The 24,607-nt window shown below is 38.6% G+C and overlaps 2 protein-coding genes across 3 annotated transcripts in view; one reads left to right on the top strand and one right to left on the bottom strand.

The window, feature by feature from the left end:
- The window catches only part of TTN (titin), a 241,520-nt gene extending 231,797 nt beyond the window's left edge, over positions 1–9,723 (top strand). Inside the window, exons 297-301 of the mRNA XM_032694032.1 lie at positions 186–779; positions 893–6,840; positions 6,928–7,081; positions 8,027–8,320; positions 8,445–9,723. Of these exons, the coding sequence (XP_032549923.1) occupies positions 186–779; positions 893–6,840; positions 6,928–7,081; positions 8,027–8,320; positions 8,445–8,743 (7,289 nt within the window). The 3' untranslated portion in view covers positions 8,744–9,723. The remainder of the gene's footprint in view (positions 1–185; positions 780–892; positions 6,841–6,927; positions 7,082–8,026; positions 8,321–8,444) is intronic.
- A 3,364-nt stretch (positions 9,724–13,087) lies between these two features.
- Positions 13,088–24,605, bottom strand: PLEKHA3 (pleckstrin homology domain containing A3). 2 transcript variants are annotated; one of them, XM_032693657.1, is made up of 8 exons: positions 24,466–24,605; positions 21,816–21,932; positions 20,295–20,450; positions 19,544–19,680; positions 18,389–18,553; positions 17,216–17,259; positions 16,565–16,680; positions 13,088–14,957 (listed from the first exon to the last, which is right to left on the bottom strand). In XM_032693657.1, the coding sequence occupies exons 1-8, from the start codon at positions 24,503–24,505 to the stop codon at positions 14,830–14,832; spliced, it is 903 nt and encodes a 300-aa protein (XP_032549548.1). In that variant the 5' UTR covers positions 24,506–24,605; the 3' UTR covers positions 13,088–14,829. The 2 variants fall into 2 exon arrangements, with proteins under 2 accessions (XP_032549548.1, XP_032549549.1); XM_032693658.1 differs by lacking the exon at positions 24,466–24,605 and adding an exon at positions 24,052–24,118.
- Between the last annotated feature and the right edge of the window lie 2 nt (positions 24,606–24,607).

A 24,607-nucleotide genomic window follows, 5' to 3' on the forward strand; every position in this document is an offset into this window, starting at 1 on the left:
TAAGCCCTGCTCAGCAATAACAAAAACGCCTCTATATTATCAACCCTGTGTTCAGCACAAATCCAAAATACAGCCCCATACCAGTCACTGGGAAGAAAGTTAACTCTACCCCAACCAAAACCAGCATACCCTGTAATTAGTAAGGCAAGCTCACTTCAATTTTTGAACTTTTTTATTCTTTACAGAAAAACCAGGACAACCTGGCAAGCCAGTAGCAAGTGCTGTCACAAAGGATTCCTGTGTTGTCTCATGGAAGCCACCTGCAAGTGATGGCGGTGCAAAGATTAGAACTTATTATCTTGAGAAGCGTGAGAAAAAACAAAACAAGTGGATTTCTGTAACAACAGATGAAATCCGTGAAACAGTCTACTCTGTGAAAGATCTTATTGAAGGTCTTGAATATGAGTTCCGTGTAAAATGTGAAAACCTTGGTGGTGAAAGTGAGTGGAGTGAGGTATCCGAACCAGTCATTCCAAAATCTGATGTACCCATTAAAGCTCCACATTTCAAGGAAGAACTAAGGAATCTGAATGTGAAATTTCAAGCTAATGCCACGTTTGTCTGCAAAGTCACCGGTCATCCTAAGCCAATTGTCAAGTGGTACAGACAGGGCAAAGAAATCATGCCAGATGGGGAAAAGATCAAGATACAGGAGTTCAAGGGTGGATATTACCAGCTGGTCATCACAAATGTAACAGATGATGATGCCACAGTATATCAAGTTAGAGCTACCAACCAAGGAGGATCTGTGTCTGGCACTGCCTCTTTGGATGTTGAAGGTGAATGAAGAGTCTTAATAAGACTCTTTTTAAGCTTTGAATATTTAGACTATAGGTGCTCTTCTCATGTGCTTTTGGTCATGTGTTGTTTTTTCTTCCTCTTTCTATTCCAGTTCCTGCAAAGATTCACTTGCCCAAAAACCTGGAAGGCATGGGAGCTGTTCATGCTCTCCGAGGGGAAGTGGTGAGCATCAAGATTCCATTCAGTGGCAAGCCTACCCCCGTGATCACATGGCAGAAGGGACAAGATCTCATTGATACTAATGGACACTACCAAGTCATTGTTACACGATCATTCACATCTCTTGTTTTCCCAAATGGTGTTGACAGAAAAGATGCAGGGTTTTACATTGTTTGTGCCAAAAACAGATTTGGAATTGATCAAAAAACAGTTGAATTAGATGTGGCTGATGTGCCTGATCCACCAAGAGGTCTAAAAGTAACTGACATTTCAAGGGATTCAGTCAACTTAACCTGGAATGAACCAGCTACAGATGGTGGAAGCAGGATCATAAACTACATTGTTGAGAAACGTGCTACAACAGCAGAGCGATGGATTCGTGTTGCACAAGCTCGTGATACACGATACACAGTGGTGAACTTATTTGGTAAGACCACCTACCAGTTCCGTGTAATTGCAGAAAACAAGTTTGGCCAAAGTCAGCCTTCTGAACCCACCGATCCAGTTGTAACAAAGGAAGATAAGACTAGAATAATGAACTATGATGAAGAAGTTGATGAGACCAGAGAAGTCACAGCAGCTAAAGCAGCTCACTATTCTACAAAGGAACTCTATGACAAATATATGATCGCAGAAGAGCTTGGACGCGGGCAATTTGGCATTGCACACCGCTGTGTTGAGGCAGTTTCAAAAAAGACTTACCTGGCAAAGTTTGTCAAAGTAAAGGGCGCTGACCAAGTTTTGGTAAAGAAAGAAATTTCCATTCTAAACATTGCTAGGCACCAAAATATCCTGTATCTTCATGAATCATTTGAGAGCCTAGAAGAATTGGTCATGATATTTGAATTCATTTCTGGAGTTGACATCTTCGAAAGAATCAGCACACCTTCATTTGAACTGAATGAAAGAGAAATAGTAAGTTATGTACGCCAGGTCTGTGATGCACTAGAATTTTTACATCGCCATAGCATTGGACATTTTGATATTAAACCAGACAATATTATTTACTTCACAAGAAGAAGCTCTGTAGTTAAAATTGTTGAATTTGGTCAAGCCAGACAATTGAGGCCTGGAGATAGCTTTAGACTCCAGTTCACTGCCCCTGAATATTATGCACCTGAAGTACATCACCATGACTTGGTCAGCACAGCTACTGACATGTGGTCAGTTGGTGCTCTAACATACATACTTCTCAGTGGCCTTAATCCTTTCATTGCTGAAACAAACCAACAAGTTATTGAAAATATTCTAAATGCTGAATACAGCTTCGATGATGAAGCATTCAAAGACATAAGTGTTGAGGCCATGGACTTCATTGATCGTCTACTAGTAAAAGAAAGAAAATCTCGGATGACAGCTGCTGAAGCTCTTAATCATGTGTGGCTAAAACAGCAGACAGAAAAGACCAGCACTAAAGCCATCAAGACCTTGAGGCACAGGCGTTACTACCAAACTCTAGTAAAGAAGGAGTGGAACACAGTTGTGTCAGTAGCCCGCATTTCCTGTGGAGGCGCGATTAGATCCCAGAAAGGCATAACGGTTGCTAAAGTCAAAGTTGCACCAATAGACATTGGGCCCATTGCTGGGCAGATAAAGCATAATGTTGCAGAAGAAGGAGGGCATGCCAAATATGTATGTACGATTGAAAACTATGATGAATCCACACAAGTCACATGGTACTTTGGTATGAGACAATTAGAAAGCAATGAGAAATATGAAATCAAATATGAAGAAGGTGTGGCAACCATGTATGTCAAAGATGTTTCTAAATCAGATGATGGTACCTACAGATGCAAGGTAGTAAATGACTATGGTGAAGACAGCTCTTATGCAGAACTTTTTGTTAAAGGTGTGAGGGAAATTTCTGAGCACTACAGATGCAGAACTGTTAGAAAAGTGAAACGACGGGTTGATACTATGAGACTGCTAGAGCATCCACCAGAATTCACTCTGCCTTTGTATAACCGCACTGCGTATGTCGGAGAAAATGTCAGGTTTGGAGTCACTATAACAGTTCACCCAGAACCTCGCCTAACATGGTTCAAATCAGGCCAGAAAATCAAACCTGGTGATGATGATAAGAAGTATACTTTTGAATCAGACAAGGGGCTTTATCAACTAGTCATCAATAACGTCACTGAAGAGGATGATGCTGAATACAGTATAGTGGCACGCAATAGATTTGGTGAAGACAGCTGCAAAGCTAAGCTGACTGTGATTCCACACCCGCCTCCAGCAGATGCCACACTCAGGCCAATGTTTAAAAGACTGCTGGCAAATGCTGAATGTCAAGAAGGCCAAAGTGTCAGTTTTGAGATCAGGGTATCTGGTGTACCAAAACCAACGCTGAAATGGGAAAAAGATGGTCAACCTCTATCCTTTGGTCCCAACTTTGATATAATTCACGAAGGTTTAGATTATTATGCTTTGCATATCAGAGATACTTTACCAGAAGACAGTGGCTATTACAGAGTTACTGCTACTAACAGTGCTGGATCTACAAGCTGTCAGGCTTATCTAAAAGTTGAACGCTTGAAATATGTCAAGCGTGAGTACAAGACTGAAGAAGAGCGGGAGAAGCATGTACAAAGGCAAATTGACAAGACCTTACGAATGGCAGAAATCCTTGCTGGGGTTGAAGCTGTTCCACTGACACAAACTGCACAAGAGGCTCTCAGAGAAGCTGCTATTTTATATAAACCAGCTGTTAGCTCAAAGACTGTCAAAGGTGAATATGAAATTAAGAAAGAGGAAAAGAAGGAGGAAAGAAGACTTCGTATGCCATATGAGGTCCCAGAGCCTCGCAAACATGTACGTGCTGCTCTCGAGGAAGATCAGAATATTAAACACTATGTGCCTCTGTCAGACATGAAGTGGTACAAGAGGCTGCGAGACCAGTATGAAATGCCAGGAAAACTTGAGAGGACTGTTCAGAAACGCCAGAAACGCATACGTCTTTCCAGGTGGGAACAATTCTACGTGATGCCACTACCACGCATTTCTGACCAGTACAAGCCTAAATGGCGCATACCAAAGCTAACACAAGATGATCTTGAAATTGTGAGACCAGCACGTCGGCGTACCCCATCTCCAGAGTATGAATATTACTATAGGCCAAGGCGGCGATCACTTGGCGACTTGTCTGATGAGGAATTGCTTATGCCTATAGATGACTACTTAGCCATGAAGAGAACTGAAGAGGAAAGAATGCGCCTTGAAGAAGAGCTGGAGTTAGGCTTTTCTGCTTCCCCACCAAGTAGAAGCCCCCCCCGCTTTGAACTGTCTGCCCTTCGGTATTCTACTGCAGCAGCACAGGTCAGTTCAGAGGAAGAAAGAAAAAGAGAGCTGAGGTATTCAAGCTATCACATCCCAACTAAAGCTGAGACCAGTGCAAGCTATGCAGAACTTCGTCAACGCCATGACAGGGCTGCCTACAGACCACCTAAACAAAAGCAAAGAATAATGGATGAGAGGGAGGATGAAGAATTGCTCCGTCCTGTTGGCACTGCTCAACGACTCTCTGAATACAAGAGTGAGCTCAAATATATGGCAGAAGAAGAAAAGAGTAGGCTCAGGAGAAGGAGGGAAAGAGAAATAACTGAGATCACATCAGAAGAAGAAGAAGAAATAGAAATGGTGCAACATGTTCACAGGGAATTTTCACCTCCCTCTAGACTATTAAGGAGAAGAAGATCCCTTTCTCCAACTTACATTGAGTTGATGCGTCCTGTATCTGAATTAATTCGACCTCGCTCACGGCCTCCTGAAGAAAGTGAGAGAAGATCCCCAACACCAGAGAGAACTCGACCACGCTCACCCAGCCCAGTTTCTAGTGAAAGATCTCTCTCACGGTTTGAGAGGATGGCAAGATTTGATATATTTTCTAGATATGAGTCCATGAAATCTGCTTTGAAAACTCAAAAAACTATGGAAAGGAAATATGAAGTTCTGACTCAGCAGCCTTTCACCCTTGACCATGCCCCTCGCATTACCCTGAGAATGCGTTCACACCGGGTACCATGTGGCCATAATACCAGGTTCATTCTAAATGTCCAGTCAAAACCAACTGCTGAAGTGAAATGGTATCATAATGGCATTGAGCTCCAGGAGAGCAGTAAGATACACTTTACTAATACCAGTGGTGTATTAACTCTGGAGATTCTTGACTGCCACATTGATGACAGTGGAACATACCGGGCTGTATGCACAAACTACAAAGGGGAATGTTCTGATTATGCAACGCTAGATGTTACTGGAGGAGATTACACTACATACTCTTCCCAGAGGAGAGATGAAGAAGTACCAAGGTCAATTTTACCTGACTTGACAAAAACAGAGGCATATGCAATCTCTTCATTTAAGAAAGCATCTGCTACAGAAGCTAGTTCCTCATTAAGAGAGGTCAAATCAGAAATGTCAGCAACAAGAGAATCACTTTTATCCTATGAACACTACGCTGCTTCTGAAGAAAAAGTCACTGCAGCTGAAGAAAAATCATTGGAAGAAAGGACTGTACACAAGGCATTTAAAAGCACTCTACCAGCAACAATCCTTACAAAGCCACGATCAATCACAGTTTCTGAAGGGGAGACTGCGAGATTTTCCTGTGATGTTGATGGTGAACCAGCACCAATAATAACATGGTTCCGTGCAGGTCAACCCATTGTTTCTTCGAGGCGCTTCCAAGTAACACGAACACAGTACAAGTCTACCTTTGAAATTTCTTCAGTCCAGATGTCAGATGAAGGAAGTTACACTGTTGTAGTGGAAAACTCTGAAGGAAGACAGGAAGCGCATTTTACTTTGACCATCCAAAGAACAAAAATTCCTGAAAAAACAATTACATCACCTCCAAGGATCAAATCTCCCGAGCCTCATGTAAAGTCTCCAGAGCCAGTTAAGTCTCCTAAACGAGTGAAATCTCCTGAACCCATCAGCAGTCCCCCAAAAGCTAAGTCACCACCTGGAGACAAAACAGTACCAGCAGAGAAAGTACAATTACCAGCTGCTTCTCCACCAAAGATAAAACAGCATCTGAAAGCAGAAGCTCTTGGAGATAAGGTAAAGTTATCCTGTGCAGTTGAAAGCAATGTTTTAAGTGTCAGAGAAGTGGCTTGGTATAAGGATGGTAAAAAACTGAAAGAAGACCATCATTTCAAGTTTCATTATTCAGCAGATGGCACTTATGAGCTCAAAATCCATGAGCTTGTGGAATCTGATAAAGGAGAATACACCTGTGAAATTATTGGGGAAGCAGGTGTTTCAAAAACTAACTTCCAGTTTACCGGCCAAGTATTTAAAAATATCTATTCCCAGGTAAGAAGTGTATCTGAATCTCATAAATCAGTTCAGAAAGAAGATGAGTTGCTTACAGTTTCTACTCAAAAGAAAAAAGCAGTTGCAACTGAAGAGAAATCTGCAGTTCAAGAAGTCATTCAAAAGTCAGTTGTTACTGAAGATGTCAAACAAGTGAAAGCAGAAATTAAAGCTTCTTCAACTAAAATGACAGTATCTGAAGGGCAGAAAGTGACGTTGAAGGCCAACATTCCTGGTGCCTCTGAAGTAAAATGGGTGCTGAATGGAATGGAGCTGAGAAATTCAGAGGATTACAGATATGGTGTTTCTGGAAGTGATCACACGCTAACTATCAAAAAGGCCAGTAGTAAAGAAGAAGGTATACTCACCTGTGAGGGTAAAACTGACGAAGGCATTATTAAATGCCAGTATGTTCTGACCTTCTCTAAAGAGCGCTCCAACGAACCAGCATTCATCATGCAGCCTAAGTCTCAAAATGTCAATGAAGGACAAGACGTGTTGTTCACCTGTGAAGTTTCTGGGGATCCTTCTCCTGAAATTGAGTGGTTAAAGAATAATCAGCCTGTAAGTAATCATTTAATATATTTACTTGAAAAAACAGAATTATTCATAAAACTGATCTTAATTAAATAGGTTTTTTTCCCTCCTCAGATTGCAGTTTCATCACATATCAGAGTAACTCGCTCTAAAAATATATATTCTCTTGAGATTCAAAATGCAGCAGTGAGTGACACTGGAAAATACACAGTCAAGGCAAAAAATTACCATGGGCAGTGCTCTGCTACAGCATCTTTAACTGTACTCCGTAAGTTTGTTCTCCAGGTCTTGTGTTCAGAATAATGACAACTTTTTCTGTGATGTGTCTACTAAAACGACTTATGATAAAAGTTACTGGTAATGTTGACTTAGATATTTTAACAAGTTCATTTTTCTGTTGTATTTTATATATACAGAACTAAAACAGCATTACAAATCTTTTTAACACCCACAGAGGAGCACACAGGTGCTCTATAACATCAACAGAGAGATGCATGTTAAGAGAAAGCTATGAGTATTTGAGCATTCATTCTAGAATGAGTATGTTAAAACCTTGGTGCTGGTAATTACTCTTTCCTCATTTACTAGCAGAATCTGTTCCAATAAAACAAAGAAATTCCGCAATTAAAATTTTTTATGGCAACTTAACTGAACTGGGTTTAGTATTTTATTGGCTGTTCCATATCCCAGCTCCTAGCATCAAGGGGTGGCTACGATTTGCTTGTACGACTGTGTTTGGGTTAAAAGCAAAGCTGCAGTGATTGAGCTTTTCTGTTGCCTTTTATAAGTACAGAACAATGCAGTGAAATACAGACTTTACTATTCCATGTTTGTAAGAACTTGAAAATGTTTCACAACTTCTACAAACACGAACTGAACACACAATTGCTCAGTATCTAATTCTAATGTCTAATAGTTCTAATAAACACTGTGTGATAACCTGGGTTTTTTTAAGTATTTATGTTTTTCCTTCAAGCTCATACATACCAGTACGTTCCATTGCCTACTTGTTTCCTTTCTAAATTACTGTTTGTGACTTGGACATCTTGAATCAAATGACTGAAAACAATTTTATATTCCACTGCAGTTTTTCCATTGAAAGCAATGTATGCTGTCTCTTCATTTCTGTAAAATTAACCAGACAGAACTGCATGACTTTGTTCGTTAATGTGATGTTGTTGCTTTTTCCTTCTATGTTTGCAATGCTCCTCAGCTCTAATTGAAGAACCTCCAAAAGAGGTAGTATTGAAGACCAGTGGCGACGCAAGCATGCACGAAAGTTTTTCTTCTCAGTCCTTTCAAATGGCTTCTTCTAAACAAGAGGCTTCATTCAGCAGTTTCAGCAGTAGCAGCATGACTGAAATGAAATTTGAAAGCATGTCTGCCAAAAGCATGTCCTCCATGAAAGAATCCTTTGTAGAGATGAGCTCCAGCAGTATTATGGGGAAATCTAGTATGGCTCAACTGGAGAGTTCAACTAGTAAAATGCTCAAATCAGGTCTGAGAGGTGAGCATTTTGATTATTGGTAGAGTTAGTGCTTCTGCTATCTTGAAGTAGTCCTCAGAGTGAAGCTGCTGCATGGCTTAGTGGAAACAGACTAACTTGCTATTTCTTCTCCTGTTTTATGAAGGAGTACCACCTAAAATTGAAGCTCTCCCATCCGATATCAGCATTGATGAAGGAAAAGTTCTCACACTATCCTGTGCCTTTTCGGGTGACCCTGCTCCTGAAATAACATGGTACTGCAGGGGGAGAAAAATAACCAGTCAGGACCAGCAAGGCAGATTCCACATTGAAACCAGCGAAGATCTAACCACCCTGATCATCATGGATGTCCAGAAGAACGACGGTGGACTTTATACCCTGAATTTAGGAAATGAATTTGGTACTGATTCTGCCTCTGTGAATATTAATATTCGATCACATTAGAGAGCTCGATATGTATTATTTACACTTGTTTTTTTACAAGTGATTCATATATGGACTGGAATATCTGATATGTAAATATAAAAAGAAAAATATTTTTTTACCTACCTGAATGAGACAAAGTCCAGAGCTATACATTATGACTTGTAGTCATTATTGACCTAAGAATTTAAAACACTTTTTTCACTGACATGTACATACTGTATATAGCCGAAGTTAACGGTTATGAAGTTTTGTACCATTTATTTTATGACATTTTGAAACGTAACTTTTGGAACTCACAGTTGGCAGGAGAAAGTTTCCTAGCAAATGACTATCCTGCTCAACATTTAACTAATCTTTGCGCCTCAACTCATTGTTGATGTCTAAGAATGCCTCAACAGGTAGAGCGTCTCCCTGTTGAAGATTACCTACACCTAAGAGATGATACAGTGCATAGTATTTCATACATGCACAAATATTTATGTTGAATCAGAAATGTAAGGCATTGGTGATGTTTGCAATTACCCTCCTGTAAGCATTGCTTTAATGTTTTACATTGGATCTGATTATGTCATAATTTCCATACCTGACTGACAATTTTTGGACAAAGTGCAAGCGGCCAGCACTTTGTTCGCCCAATGTGTACTGTTTCTGACATATTGACTGCCTGAATAGCTTTTAAAAAAGTAACATCACCTGGCCATCCCCTTAATCAACAAAGCTATTTAGGTATTCAAGTGCAGCAGCAGTACCCCATCTCGGAGGTTCATAGGGTGCAGTGAATGAGTTTGTGTGGTAGAATTAGACACCCTGTAGTCGCTTCTGGGCAACTAAGCAATGAACCACAGTTTGAAAACAAACTGTTGCTCCAACATCAAATATCGCCCTGCACTTCAATTTGCTTTAGTTCTCCTAATGTAGTAATAGAGCTTGTTAGCTGTTGAACCTCCTTGAGATAGAATTGTTCATTTGAAATAAAGCATGCTTTCTGCACCATAAAATCTGTGACTCCTTCTTTATTTATTAAGCTGTTTTTACAGTTCCTGTACTACACTACAGAAAAAGTTGCTGAAAAAAAAGATGGGGTAGAAATGCAATTCTCCAGTGTAAACCAGGTCGCTAACTGTTGTTAGCTGTTAAACCAGGTAGATATTGGAAACATCCTGGCCACCAGTCAGCCTTGAAAAAAGTCAGACTTTAAAAAAAAGTTTTCATCATAGGTTCTTCGTTGACAAAGGATAAATTCTAGCACATATCTAAGCATTGTGCTGTTCTTATCGCTCTGCTATTTCCACACTTTCCTCTATAGCCTCTATTTTTTTGGCAGCTACAACTACTACAGATTAGTTGACCCTAATTGCCTGGACCTCCCATGGGTTATTAAGGGCTTATGTCCCATCAGTTTTCCATTCCTCAAGTCAGCTGACATACCTGTAGGAGTAAAGCCTGCCTTTACATTCGGGCAGGGAAGATGGGGGCGTGTGAGTTGTGAATCACAAGTACCATGTAGGCAGGTCCAAATTTTGTTATCTGTGGGAAAAAAAGTATCAAGGTCCAAGGTGTAACTCTGCTCTAGAATTCACTCTGGTCTGTAGAAAAACCTTGAGAGAAAACACACTCACAGCAGTGCAACACTTCAGGGGCTGAAAATTCTCTAAGTGTGGCAGGAGCATTAGTTAGCAAACACTATGCATCACTATGACTCCCAGCATACCATTACTAGTAAAAAAAAAAAAAAAAAGGCTCAAGTTCATCAGAAGTACTAAAGCAGGTAGAATGTTTAAAAACGTATTCCAAAAAGACTCATTATAGAAGCCCACTTCTTTTTTATAATTTCCTATAAACCTACACATTATCAAGCACTATCTATCCACATGATGCAGGAAAGCTAAGAATGAAAGAAGGACTAAAGTAAAAATAAGGATTTCAGAAGACCTAAGCTTTTGGGTCAGGACAAAATCCAAACTTTGTCAAGTAATGCAACCAGGAACATTTAGAAACAATCATAAAGATGAAAGAGTTTAAGAGTGCATGGTAATTCTTTCTTAGGGAGGAAAGTAAAAAAGAATAATAAAAATGAAGTAGAAAAAGCTGTTAATTTTAATCTTTAAACCATCCTAAGAAAAAAAAAATCAAGAAAGTTTCTAATTCTCATTTCATTAGATATTTAAAAAAACCTCAACCAACAAACTCAGTACAAGACACAAAAATACGTTAAGTACAGTCTTGTTTAACCAACAACTAACTCACGTACACAGGCACATAAGAAAATTAAAAATGCACTAGTTAATTGGTCACTGCGGCAGAAAGAAATAGTGACAGCCAGTATCAGCAGATTTAACCATGGACTTTTCTCCATAAAGGCTACTGAAAGCTCAATCTTACATGGCCTCTTTTGAGTCTTAGATATACTTACTTGATAGAGTGGCAGTGTAAGCAAGTTCATTCTGTCAGTATCTCTTTGGCCCAACTCTGCACAGTGCTTAAGCAAGCACACCTAACTTCAGGCCGATGAGTCACTCACATGACTAAAAATAGGATTTAAAATACTTACAGGCTTTGCTGAAACACAGCTTTAATAGATAATGTTACAGACCAACCAGCTGAGCCAGTGTTTTTCCACAAGACTGCTAAGCGAATGCTAATACAGAGTGACATCACTAAAGTCACAGCCTAGAGCTTCAATATTCCATTTCACAAAACACTTCCCTGAAGAATAACATTTTTCGAGACAATAGGTTAAGCAGTCTCTGCATGAAACAAACATTTTGACTATTTACTTCTTATATTCAGGTCAAATATCGGGACTTCTAACTTTACAAGCTGGTATTTGCTGTCTTTAAAGATTAAATCTATTGCACTATGGGAATAGTTAGAAAGTTAGAATATCCTGCCACTGGTATGTGTATGAAGGCATTTGGTGTTAAGGTTTCCTGTGTGTTGATGCCTAAAGAAAAACTTTTTAACAAAGTTCTGTGAGTTGCTGTATAAATCCTACTATAGAGCTATATATTTTCTACTAACACTTTACATGTGGCAGCCTGAGAAGAATAACTGTGACAGTGGATAGCCATAATAACACTGAGAGATTCATTTTACCACATTTTAGTTAGTTTTCAGACACAGGTATTTCCTTTATTCAGGTATTACACCCCTTTTAAAAGTTTCTAATTTATACTGGCAGGAACAACAGCTACACTAGAATACTTAAACTGAGAGGGGCATAAGGAGCAAAAATTATCATTTGTGCAAATAACCTTAATAGATACATAAATAGATTTCAATTTTTAAATTAATGAAGTACAAAAAATTTATGCAGAAGCAACCTCTGAAATATTCTTATCCCAAAGATTGCTTTCTCTGAGGAAAAAAAAGAAGTTTAAAAAAGTGAAGTTGAATTATTAAGTTGAAAAAAACACAAGCATTAATTTACAGTAAAGGCCCTGAACACTGTAATCTCAGTATTCACAGCTCTCCAAATCACGGCATGCCTGACCATTAATTCATTATACTATAAGTTGGTAATTTCTAAGCATTCCATTTCTAATTATCTGAAGTTAGAAACTTCAGATATATAATTAGAAGTTATCACTTTTCACCTAAATAGATACTATGCTTATACTCTTTAAGTGATAAATACTGTTTTAAAAAAAATAATTTCAGATTGATCTCTTCAGAAGCACGAGATCAAAACTAAAAGTACTAACTACATATTCTGTGTTGAGGTTCAGCTCTGATTCTCCACTATATAATTAGTGATATAATTAGGCATTCCTGATAAGCTCTCCTTAAACTTGGAAATGAAAATGTGAGAACATCCAGATATTTTTAGTCTTACTGTACATGAATTATTGTGATTCAGCCAGGTAAGTATCATTTTCAGAAATGACTTCTTAGCCCCATATGCCAAAAGTATCACAGCATATCATCTTCACTGATTTCACTGAAATACATTTTCAGATGTTTGGCACAGTCACATCTAAAAAGCTGATTTAACTTTAGCAGGAACATATCACATACATATAGAAAGTTGAAATGATGGCTTTGGTGACCTGGAGAAACCCAAAACAGTGAAAAAGTAATTACATGGAAATTCTGTGCTTGAATCTGATCATTACAACTTTTGTATTATAGCAGTGTTTCAAATTATTATTTACTACTACATACACTGATCTCAGATTTTTTTTTGCATAATTTGAAGTCCAAACTCTTTTCTTTGTAGTAGTTGAAAGCCAGAAAAAAAATAAAATCTGTCAATGTGACATATACTTAACACTATACAAGCTGGCAGAAACCTTAGTGAAATTTCCAAAAGGAGCTCTAAGACAGCATACGATTCAAGACAACACTCTCACTACAATATGCAGTTTACTTCTCTGAACATCTTTTTTAATACCTTTTTTTTTTTACAATTGTCGTGTCATACAGAATACATTAAAGCAAACATTCAGAAAAAATGTACAAGCATATGTGTGGCTGATATGCATATTCTAGTTTGTATGAAACTGACAGAACTGAGCGCAAATGACTGCTCTGAGCTGGTATCCACAAATCCCTTGTACAAACCATTCCATCCCACTTGAACCTGGCATAATGGTTTATAAACTGGCATTTTATATGTGGGCAACAGCTCATATGTTTTTCCCCAACATTTGGACCTATTTTGATTTAGCTAAATTGACATTCCAAAAATTTATAAGGATAGTTCCCATTCTCATCTCTCTTTTCCAACCCGCTTCAAAACCACCAAATTATTTATATACACAAAAGGAAGACTAGTTAAACCAAATTAAAGAAGATCTGATTATAAAAACAGATTTTGGTATGTGCTTGAGTGCAAAAAACCCTGTACATCTATTTATCAATTGTGTAAATCAAAAAGAGTAAATGGCTTGCTTAAAGTGCTCTACAGCTAAGACTTTACAGACCAAGTTTATCCCTAAACAAACACCCCAAAAATCCCCAAAAGCTTACAATGTTAACATTAACAACCTTCTGGACCAAGGTGCTAGTAGGCACTGTCATACTATATTACTAATTAATTATTAAGAGAGTCAGACTCTGACCTCACAGTTAATGTAAAATTTAAACTGATGTAACTGAGAGCAGAATTCATCTTCTGGTGTATACCATCCTCAAATGATATAAAGGAGACACAAAAACAGAAGATCCCTACTGTATAAATATGTCATAAATAAAACACATATAGATACAAATATTCATTACAACAGCAGCTTAAAACAGTCTAACATTTTAGCTCTTGCTTCTATAATACTTTGCTAAAAATACATCTTAAGTAGGCAGAGTAAATCTTAATGGTGCTGTATTAACTATTTGTGATACTACACACCCCAGAAACAATTTATGCACATTTTGAAGCCTTTAGTAGATCTTCAGATCTTTAGTACTGAAAGTAGGTAGAAATTTTTGATGCAAAAAAGAATAAATAAATAAAAATTATTAAATATCCCATGTTTGGTACAAATACTTCATATTAAGTTATTTTTATACATTTGTTTAGAAAAATACACTAAATATTTCTACTTTCATTGGCTAAAAATAAGGACTGGATTATGTATATCCTTGTATTTGTAAAGGCGGCAATGTCAATTACCGTCAAGCTGCTAGAAGAGACCCATTAGTGCCCATTCCCACAGCCCTTACACTGGCAAAAAAAGCTACTGTGGGGCCAATCACAGCTCTGGGTGGATGACCTGGTACAAATGACCAAGAGGCCCAGGGCACAAGTCTCATTTTCTCCAAAAAAATGAAAATTTTTGCTGAAGTTTATAATGCATGTTTACTAACATATCAGTCAGACCTTCACACTTTTTAAAAAGAGCTATGTTTACAAATGTGGATGCTTATCTGTTAAAGCCATCATTTGTTCCAAAAAATGCACATTCAAACTGTGAAATATTAGGAAAATACTCTTGCAAATAAACTATATAAAGATAAAATACACTTCAAAGATAGTATTTATGTTATTCTATAAAGTGCAGAGAAATCCTTCTAAAAAGGGAAATTACTACTTCCTATAACAACAGTATAATTACAGCAGCTTTTGCATAGCATTATTTATAGAAAATTGAATACTTTCAGTTGTTTCATGAGGAAAAGGATGAAAGAGTCTCTTCCAGTTCAGATCTTTCCTTTGACACTGATTTATTTTCTTCAGGAATGGTTGATGATACCAGATCTCCATTGACAGCACTTCTAGAACAGTGAGCAGATCCTGTGAAGAGATCAATAATTATTTAATTTTCAACCCCCAAAACATACCATCCAATCTATCAATTATTCTATTTGCTAAGTACTTCCTATACATAAGGAATCAGAAATGCAATTACAATTGTCCTGAAAGATTTCCATCAATATCATGCGCCCAAGGATAATGGAGATGAAGACTGTTCAGCCAGCATAAATCAAGTAATTTTTTCATATACAATGATTTTTTACATTAGGAAAGACAGTAACCTGTGAGGTGCAGACATATTCTTCATGAGGAATACATGAATTTTTTTTTTAAAGAACTGATGCATTGACAAGCACTTAATTAAAATATTTTCTATTATTAAAATGAAATGGGTGACTTACTGCAATTTGGGTATTACTAGGTTACGTGATAGGAAAGCAACAGAACTAAGATAACTGGCAGGTAGCAGAGGGAACTTCTAAAACAGTAAAAGAAAACAAAAAACCAGAAAAGCTGAGCTAGAGACTAGAGCTGAATAGTAAGGAACTGTATTAGCAGAAACTTGTAAGACAAAGCCTCTTCTCAGCAGTCCTAAGTCAGATTGGGTAACCAACACCAGAGGGCCCAGCTGGTAACAGCAAAAGCCTTGTGTTACAGGAAGCCTGATACACACCTACCTTAGTCATCAGACACAGAACAGGATCTAAACTAAGTTTATTAGCTTGAGATTCATACTGGCATACCCTATGCTGGGGCAGATGAATCAGGTGAAAGAGGTGGTCACCATGCAACATGTGAGTATCAAAAACCCAATGAAATGGCACTGAAGTGTGAATACATGCTTCATGATAGAATGTAAAGCATTACTATCACTTCCTGCTCACACAGGCTTTCAACGATGCAGAGGCCTCAGGCTTTTTAAATCCAAGTGAGGCAGTAGGTATTCCAAAAGGAAGCAAGACTAAACCAGGAGTAGTGAAGAAGAACTGGTCAAATTAAAGTCTGCCTGAGAGGAGCTATGATGGAATCAAAATGACAGCAAGATTCAAAAGGAAAATCCACAGAAGAACTGGCTACTAACTCAGACAGCCCATCTAATTAGGAGGGAATAATATTCTGATCATGATCTTTATTACTGACACGGCTGCATGCCTTCAGAACAGTTCTCTACCAAAGACAAGGAGCCACTGAAATGAACCGTCTTTCCACAATGCACTGGTGGAAACTACTGCCCACCACTCACAAGGGTCACAAAAAGGAGAATTTCTTTTGGGACAAGCAGGTGGCAAACAGCAGTATTCCACATCACTTACCAGAACATCGTTCATGGAAGAGCCTATTAATACAAACATCCCTTTTCTGATTATGTCTCTATTTTATCTTGCCAGTACTCCCACTGATTTCAATATAACTACTCCAGCTGGAAGATCCTTTTTAATATGTATGGAAGCCAGAACAAATCAGCCAGCTAACAAACTACAGAAGTGCTTTCATTTATAATACGGGAATCTTAAACCCAAAACTTTAGGTAACTAATAATAAACTTTTTTCCTTCTGCTGATATCAGCACTAGAACAGCTGCTGTAAAAAGGGGAATAAATTGTACAGAAAGATACAAAGAAAACTAAGGCCCTTTTCTAACTTACTCTGAGAATCTTCAGAAGGTGTATCACTGTAAGATTCTGTATCTGAGTATGTTCTTCTGCGTCGCTGAGAAAATCGGTGAACAGATGAACCTGGTTCTTTCACAGAGTGATTAATCCTACAAAAAAAAAAAAAAGAGATGTATTCAGTAAGCAAAATTTGTAACAACCCAAACAAATTTAATATACTTTAAATTTGGAATAACTTTGGTACTTAGATTAGACTGTTAACTATCAATGCTTTTCACTATACTAGACTAAAAAATGGCACAGCTAACAGTCTTAATTTCACAGCTGTAAAGCCTCAAAATGGAAATAAAAATGCAATATAATCTTTGCATGCAGAAGAAAATAACGTGAGAATCTGAAATACTGACTCAAAAAAACGTTAGTGTTTCAAGTTCTAGGTCTAATTTCATGAACTTGTCAGAATAAGTCATTTACACTAGTTTCTAGCACGAAGAAATTTTTGTAGTATATTAGAAACAGCAGACACATTATTTGCTACTGACATTTGTTTTCAAAATTAGATCAATTTATGACTTTTTTTTTTTTCCCCCAAGCAAACAATTCTCCCATTTTGATTTTAATGCTAGCAAGTTCAGGGAGGTCTTTTGAGACATAAGAAAAAAGCTTAATGAAACAGAAAATTACCTTTCTGAATAGCAAGGACCAGGGTGGCTAACGGAACGCTTCATCTAGGGGGAGAAAAAAATAAATTCCAAACCACAAACCACAACAAAATGTTACAAGCTACTTATGAGAATAATACGCATATCTACATTATTTTTTACTTTACTTACAGTCTCTACAAAGAGAGAAGGCAATTTTTTTTATTAAAAGTAACCATTCTTAGTTAAAAATCTGATTTAACTATATGAAAACGGATTGCCATCAATATCAAAAGTTCTAAAACACTCACATGGGAAATAGTTTACTATGAAAAAATACTACCTCATTTCTATGGAACTCATTCCCTCTTGCACCAAAGTTACTGACAGAGCCATTTCTTAATTGCTATGATATACAGAAGACGTTTACCAATAGATGCTTAAATTCCCCATCACACAATAAAGCCAAATCCTGCCTCTTGATTCCTTGTGATTTCTCTGATATCACTGCCAAATCTCTATGCATATCAAAGGAAGTTATTAATTTGAATCATAATGATCAGCTTTGTAAGTAAACTGATTAAAGATAAATAGACAAAAGATGCAAATGCAAAGAAAGAGATTCCCACAACGAAATTCCATGTTACAGCTCATCTTGGAATCCATACATGCAACTGAGAAAACATTTAAGATGATTCCCTATACACTGTCCTTCTAAGGGAAATAATCAGTAGTCAATAGTTATACAAGTACGATTTTTACCATTATTTATCTTTTTTGTTAATTAAGGTCATACTAGATTAATACAAACATCTTTAGTTATATACACTGAAACATATGCTATCTTGCTGAAGTGCTTCAAGCCATGAAGCACTTAAACAGGAGGCGAGGTTATAAAATTTTTAGGATCAGTGTAGAGCTATCACTCTGAAAAAAACAGCTGGACTGAGGAAAAGTTAAATCTCATTCATTTATGAGATACCTCACTACAGGGGCTTGACAGGTACAACAAATTACTCTGATGATGTAAAGGCTAGCAAACAAAGACCGGGAATGGAAAATTATTGATTTATAGTTAGGACCAGTTCTGATTTATAAGAGTCAACATTTCAACTGTTGATATCATAGCACATGGCAATAGCATAGCCTTCTGCCACTCCTCCCCCCAGTCCAACAATATGACACTAAAAAAGATAGTATTTCAAAATGTCTAAACCATTTGAATAGGTGATGGTGACACAGGAGAAACCAAGGGATCAGGATGAGGCAGCTGGAACATTTCTGGCTTAAACTTGGCATTAGCAATCTTCACACATTCTTCAAGTGTTGTGATAAATGTATTACATGTGGCACTAAGCAAGGAAGAAGCTTCATTCATGTTCTGAAAATAAATGAAAGCACAAGCATAAGCAAGAAAAAAAAATGAAAATATACAAATACAACTCTCCCCACCACCACTCCCATGCATACTAATTTCCCTCGTTACTGCTAAGAACTTCCATTTCCTATTTTATTTAATCAAATGTGCACCTTACAATGAGGTCAATCTAAGAAACAAATGTGACAGCACTGTAAATTCTTTGACATTTGAATTTCTTTACCAGCCAACAATGCCCTACTGCAAAGCATATCTCACAGTGCCTACCTTGTATTAGAAGATCATTTAGTGAAACAAATGAATTGCAGAAGGAAGCATGAACAGTTTTAGCACTCAAAAGCTGCAAGACAGTTTCACCTCCTGTAAACTGACAATTTGCTCTGCTGTGACTAACCATCAACCCTTGCTTTGCTCTAAGTGACCAATAACATTGTCCTCACTCTGCTCAGGAGTGTAAAGAATGAAGCCATTAATAATTTCCAGTACCAACTTTCATTCAAAAGCAGAAATACGATCTAGTATTGTACTAGTGCAGTAGTAGTGTCCTAGTATTGTACTTGTGCACAGAGATACCTGCACTGCAGGTTTCCAATACCTGTAACACTAGCTTTCACTTAAAAAAAAAAAAATGGAATACCCTCCTACCCAAGGAAGTAAGAATGGACAAACAAGATTGTTTCACCTACACTGGCCATAATAGAGATGCCAAACAAGACAAAATATTGCCTTGCTCATAAAACAGGTCTTCTGGCCTTTTAATAAAATGGCTCAGAAACACAATTGCTTCCTAAAACATGGTACAATTATATTTAAACATCCAGGTACTTTACACACATAAAATCACCATTAGTATATATGCACACATGCACTCAAAAATTGCACTTAGGTTAAGTTTCCCAACCTTAGGGAGATGAAAAAGGCATAAGACATCAACAGTAACTTGAGCTGCATTATATAACTAGGTTCTCCAATGACATTCTAGAAATTCTGTACCTCAATGCTGGGAGGAGAGCAAGTCTCATCATGGTGAACAAATTCCTGTATGGTATGAACTTGTTGCATTAAAAGATCACAGTAGAGACGAAGTTCGGACATTTTGGTTTTAAGAGATTCATTGGTCTCACTTATTTCTATTAAAAAAACAAGGAAATATCAATTTATTGTCTACAATGTATGTATACATTGTAATTTTAAGCACTTTTCATTTAAAAATCCACTTAAATGTCCACTTAATTTTGAGGAAAATTGGATTCTGCAATTGAAGCAGACAATAGTTTCTACTTTTGGATAAGTGATGCTAATTTAATGAATATTAAGAAAAAGGCATATTATCAAGAAAAATAAAGTTGAAATCTTTCTTAGCTACAGTGTACCGCAGAAAAATTTACGGGATAAAATTTATACCCACCACAGTGGCCGGAAATGGTTACATTAAGCCATCCAAGAAAAATTACAGAAAAAATAATAGTCAAAGCGCCAGAAATGAAATGGTTTCACAACAGCTACAAACAGTATGTTTGTTCTTGTGGCAACAATACGTTGCTGGTATTTCAGCTTCTTAAGCAGTCACCTCAACCGACCTCTTCTAACTCAAACAAGGAGGGGGAATTTACCAGAGATGACTAGAAATAACTACAATTTATATTAAAAGACAGTAATAGTGACTTTGTATCACAATATTTGCACTATGGTTATCTGAAAACAAGTATCTGAAAAAGTAATATACTCTAGGTAACACACATACCTTTTTCTTTTTTTGTTCTAGTATCTGCTAAACAGGCTTTTGCACTCCCCAGTGCTACCAGCCATCTTTGCCTTTCAGCTGCATTAACTGCTTTCATATAGAAATGCTGCTCCCCTGGGATGATTAGCTCCATTCTCGTGTTGTCTGTTGCATGAACTTGTGATAGAAGAGAAAAAAAAAAACAATTTTGAAAAAAAAAATAACCTCAACTTAATACAATTATCTATTAAATACTTACCAAAGTATTTTAAAACGTTTATGACAATCCCACAGTATACACTACATCACAATGCATCACTGCCAACTATGAAAAAGCCCAAAGCTGCTCAACCTTTCTGCCCAGCACATCGTCCAGTCAAGAGACTTGACACTGAGCAGTGGCCAGACTCCAGTAGGAGGGGGTTCCCTTTCTACATTAATAAAATACTGTGTATGAGTCTGTAATAACTGCTGTATTCTAAACCTAGCCTAAATGTGGCAAACTGAAGAGCTCTGTCACAGTGACAGGCATTAACAGGAGATTAGATAAAAACTGAAATGATCTCTCTTCTAGATGAAATCTAGAGCCAAGAACTGAGGTGAACTTTGTTTCCAATCTATTATATTCAGTACTACATTTTTAACTGAATACTCTACCAAGTTTCATGTTATTGACCACAGTTCCTTCAGATCTAGTCCCCACTAGCCATGGATGCAGGAGACTCTCCCAAATCCAGACTTCAGCTATTATCTTTCCTTCATCAAAGGAACAAGATGACAAGCAAAACGAACTCAAATGGCCAAAAAAAAAATTATCTTCCCCACTTTACATCACTGATTTCATCTACACCAAGGAAACACTAACAAAAAGGAGTTATCACATGAAAAATACTTGGTGGCCCATGTAAAACAAGTTCCATCTTTTAATATATAAGTACCTACATCACAAGCCCAGTTATCTGCAGGGATCTGAAAAGAGGTCAAGAGTTAACAGCAGTGGAGAGTTAGACAATGTCTTGCTATTAGCCAAGGAGGTTGACCTAAGCTTAGACTACACAACAACCTAAACTCACAGTTTGGCACAAACAGTTCATGTACTAACTCAAATACTGCCATCACCTGTGCCCATGGGCAGCTGCTAACAGTGACAAAAGTAAAAATGACTCAGGAAAACAAAGGATGAAACATCTCTGGTTTATGACCTTTTGGGCCACTGCTGCTGCTCTTCTGGAAAACTAGCATCCATGATTCAGTCCCTATCCCTGGTGATAAGAGGGAAAAGCAGTAGAACTAAACAACTAGCCAAGGTAACTTCAGGCATGAGCCACATGTACACAACTGTTTAAAACAAAAAAAATACACGGTGGGTTCTAAATCTCAAAACAGAGCTCTATTCACATTCATTATTATTTGTGAACTATGAAGCAGTCACACTGAACTAAACAAAAAAGAGGAAGAAAAACTTACAAAAATGTATGTTGAATGATCTTTTCTATTTCCCTGGCAGCTAAAATTTCCTCAAGCAGAACTATTAATTCTTACCTTTTATTTCACACACAGCCATCTTTATACTTCCTTTGCTGCCTTTGCAAACATCATCCTGGGAATCATAGTATGACAATATTCCATTGTCTAAAACAAACCACCGAGGCTGCCAACCTAGCAAGATCAAAAACATGAAAAGGAAAGTTTAGTCTAATTACTAAATTGTAAATCAAATTAATCTCTTTGGCTGTTAAAACTTTTACTAAAGAGGCAAACATTAAATTATCCTTGCAACACATCAGGAAGTAGAGAACCTGTGCAGTCTGAAGACCAGAGCTGCTCTATAACCAGACTAGTGTTATATGGATATTTCACTCCCATTCTTTTTGGATGCAAGATCACCAGTATTTGTTTTCACTATATTCCATTTTAAAGAAAAATTAAATTTTAATTTAGTCACCAAGAAATCCTGTTTTGAAGACTGATGAATTACACACCTCTGAAAAACTATCCTCATTCAAGTATATTTTTCAGGTAGACTTTCTTAAGATTGTAGGAACTTCTTCGTAAGATACAAATAAATGACTGACGTCACCAACTCCTATGCTATGGTCTCTTCTGATTACTGTATTTCAGTGAAAACTTTGTATGTCATACTTAAGTATTAACACATCATTTTCTCTCAAAGCAGTCCAGTTCCATTGCCCAACAACAATCATATGTCGGGCACTGTGTGTAGAACTCATGGCTTATTCTCCTAGATCCATTTGTGAGGACAGTATACACCAGCTCCTCTACTAATGTTTTCACCAGCTTTGCATTAGTAAAATTATATAACGATCTCTGACTTTACTACATCTACAAAACAGAGCAATTTATGCATAGACACAAATATCTTTGAGCAGTCTATGCAGCATTACACCACACAGTAAATTACTGTCATGGGCCTTCTTGGATTAAAGTATATTAGCATTCCTTTTTTTTTTTTCTTTCTCTTTTTTTTTCTATTTCATAAAACTCAATACTCACTGGAATAGATGCTCTAATTTCTAATACAACTAAATGCAAACCATTTTGCCTAGTAAATCACCTTTGTTTCTAAAAATAACATTGCACTACCATATTCCAGTAGAGCATAACCATAATACTGGCCCATTACAGTCTGGGTCAGCTGTACAACAGGAGCAGATTATCCCTCTTATTTTACAACTCCACACCAAAATTTAACTTCCTACTCGGCTTGGGGTTTGGAATGGCAATAACTGTGTGGCCAAGAACTCAATGCATTTGATGATATGACAGTGTGGTCCATGGTGCTTCCCAACTGCCATCTCAACAGAGCAAGCTGCAGCCATCCAGCAACAGTGTACCTCAACACAGGAGGCTTACTCAGGTAACAAATTCTTGAAATCAGCTAAAGGTTTCATATTATTCACATTCTTACGATGCTATCATCATAGAATCATTTAAAGTTGGAAGACCCCCAAGATCAAGTCCAACCTTTGACTTCATCAACTAGACCATGGCACTAAGTGCCATGTCCACTTGTTTCTTGGACACCTCCAGGGATGGTGACTCCAGCACCTCCCTGGTGAGCCCATTCCAGTGCCTGACAACCCTTTCAGTGAAGAAATTCCTCCTTTCAGGGAATTGCAGAGAGTGATAGGGTCACCCCTAAGCCTCTTCTCCAGGCTTAGCCTCCCCCAGCTTGTCCTCATGACTTATTCTGTCGACCTTTCCCCAGCTCCATTGCCCTTCTCTGGACATGCTGCAGCACAGGTGTCATTACAAGCTGTAACATTAATTGAAAAAGTGCAAGACCAGGCCCCACTACATCACATCACTACTTCGTGATAAAGAAATAATAACATGTAATTGTTTTGGTTTTTTTATTTACTAGCTGTAACTGTAAGCATACAACTCTTTTTAAATGCAGAGTGGCAACTAAAAAGCAGATCCCCAAGAACCAGAGGGCAAAGAAGATACTGCCAAGGCACAATTAAGCACGGTATGTGATCCAGTGCTGGTCAGCTCTGGAAAGACCCCTCCAGAGTCCTCTCAACAGTATCAGAGGAGAAACCTGTTTCACCCTGACAGCACCACCTGTCCACTGCCAGCTCCAGAGGGAGATAGTGTCTCTATCACAGCAGAGGACCAGCCAAACAAAACAAGAGCTTTGCTGGCAAATGCTGGCATTTGGTGCGTTTTTTGTCTGTAGCGCTTCTAAAAAATGCATTTTGTGAAGCTAAAGTTTATCATATGTTTTACAGGTTGGGATACACGAGCTCCCTACAGCCTGTCCTGCTGAGAGCAATCCAAGTCGTGAGAGAGACTCGGCCAGGCCGTTCCCAGAGCAAGGCCGAAGCGCGGGCACCCCTTGCCCGTGGGGGGCCGGGGCCGCGCCGGAGCCCGCAGGGAGGGCCCGGCCCGGCCGCACCACGGGGAGCGCTGGCACCGCCGTCAGGCGCGGCCCCCGGCCCAGGCACGGACCCGGCTCCAGCCGCCTCAGGGCCGCCCGCCGGGGCTCCGAGCACAAACGGTAGGCCATGTGTCAGCCAGCGCGTTACCAACAGCTCCGGCCGCCCGCGGGACCCCCCGAGGCAGCGGCGGCAGCTCGTCACGGGCGAGGCCGAGCCCTCCCGGCGCCGCAGGCCCCTCACCACACCCCAACCCCAACCGCCGCCCCCAGGCCCGGCCCCCCACCTACCGGCCAGGTAGTTGGTCCACTTGTACAGGACCCCCTCCATCGCTCAGAGCCCGGCGCCGGGCCGCATCCTCCTGCTCCGCCGCAGGGAACGGGCGGTCGCGGCCGCCGCGGGGATGGCGCTCCCCTGCCGGCCCCGCCGCTG

Source organism: Chiroxiphia lanceolata, chromosome 7, assembly GCF_009829145.1.
Source record: "Chiroxiphia lanceolata isolate bChiLan1 chromosome 7, bChiLan1.pri, whole genome shotgun sequence".
NCBI lineage: Eukaryota > Metazoa > Chordata > Aves > Passeriformes > Pipridae > Chiroxiphia > Chiroxiphia lanceolata.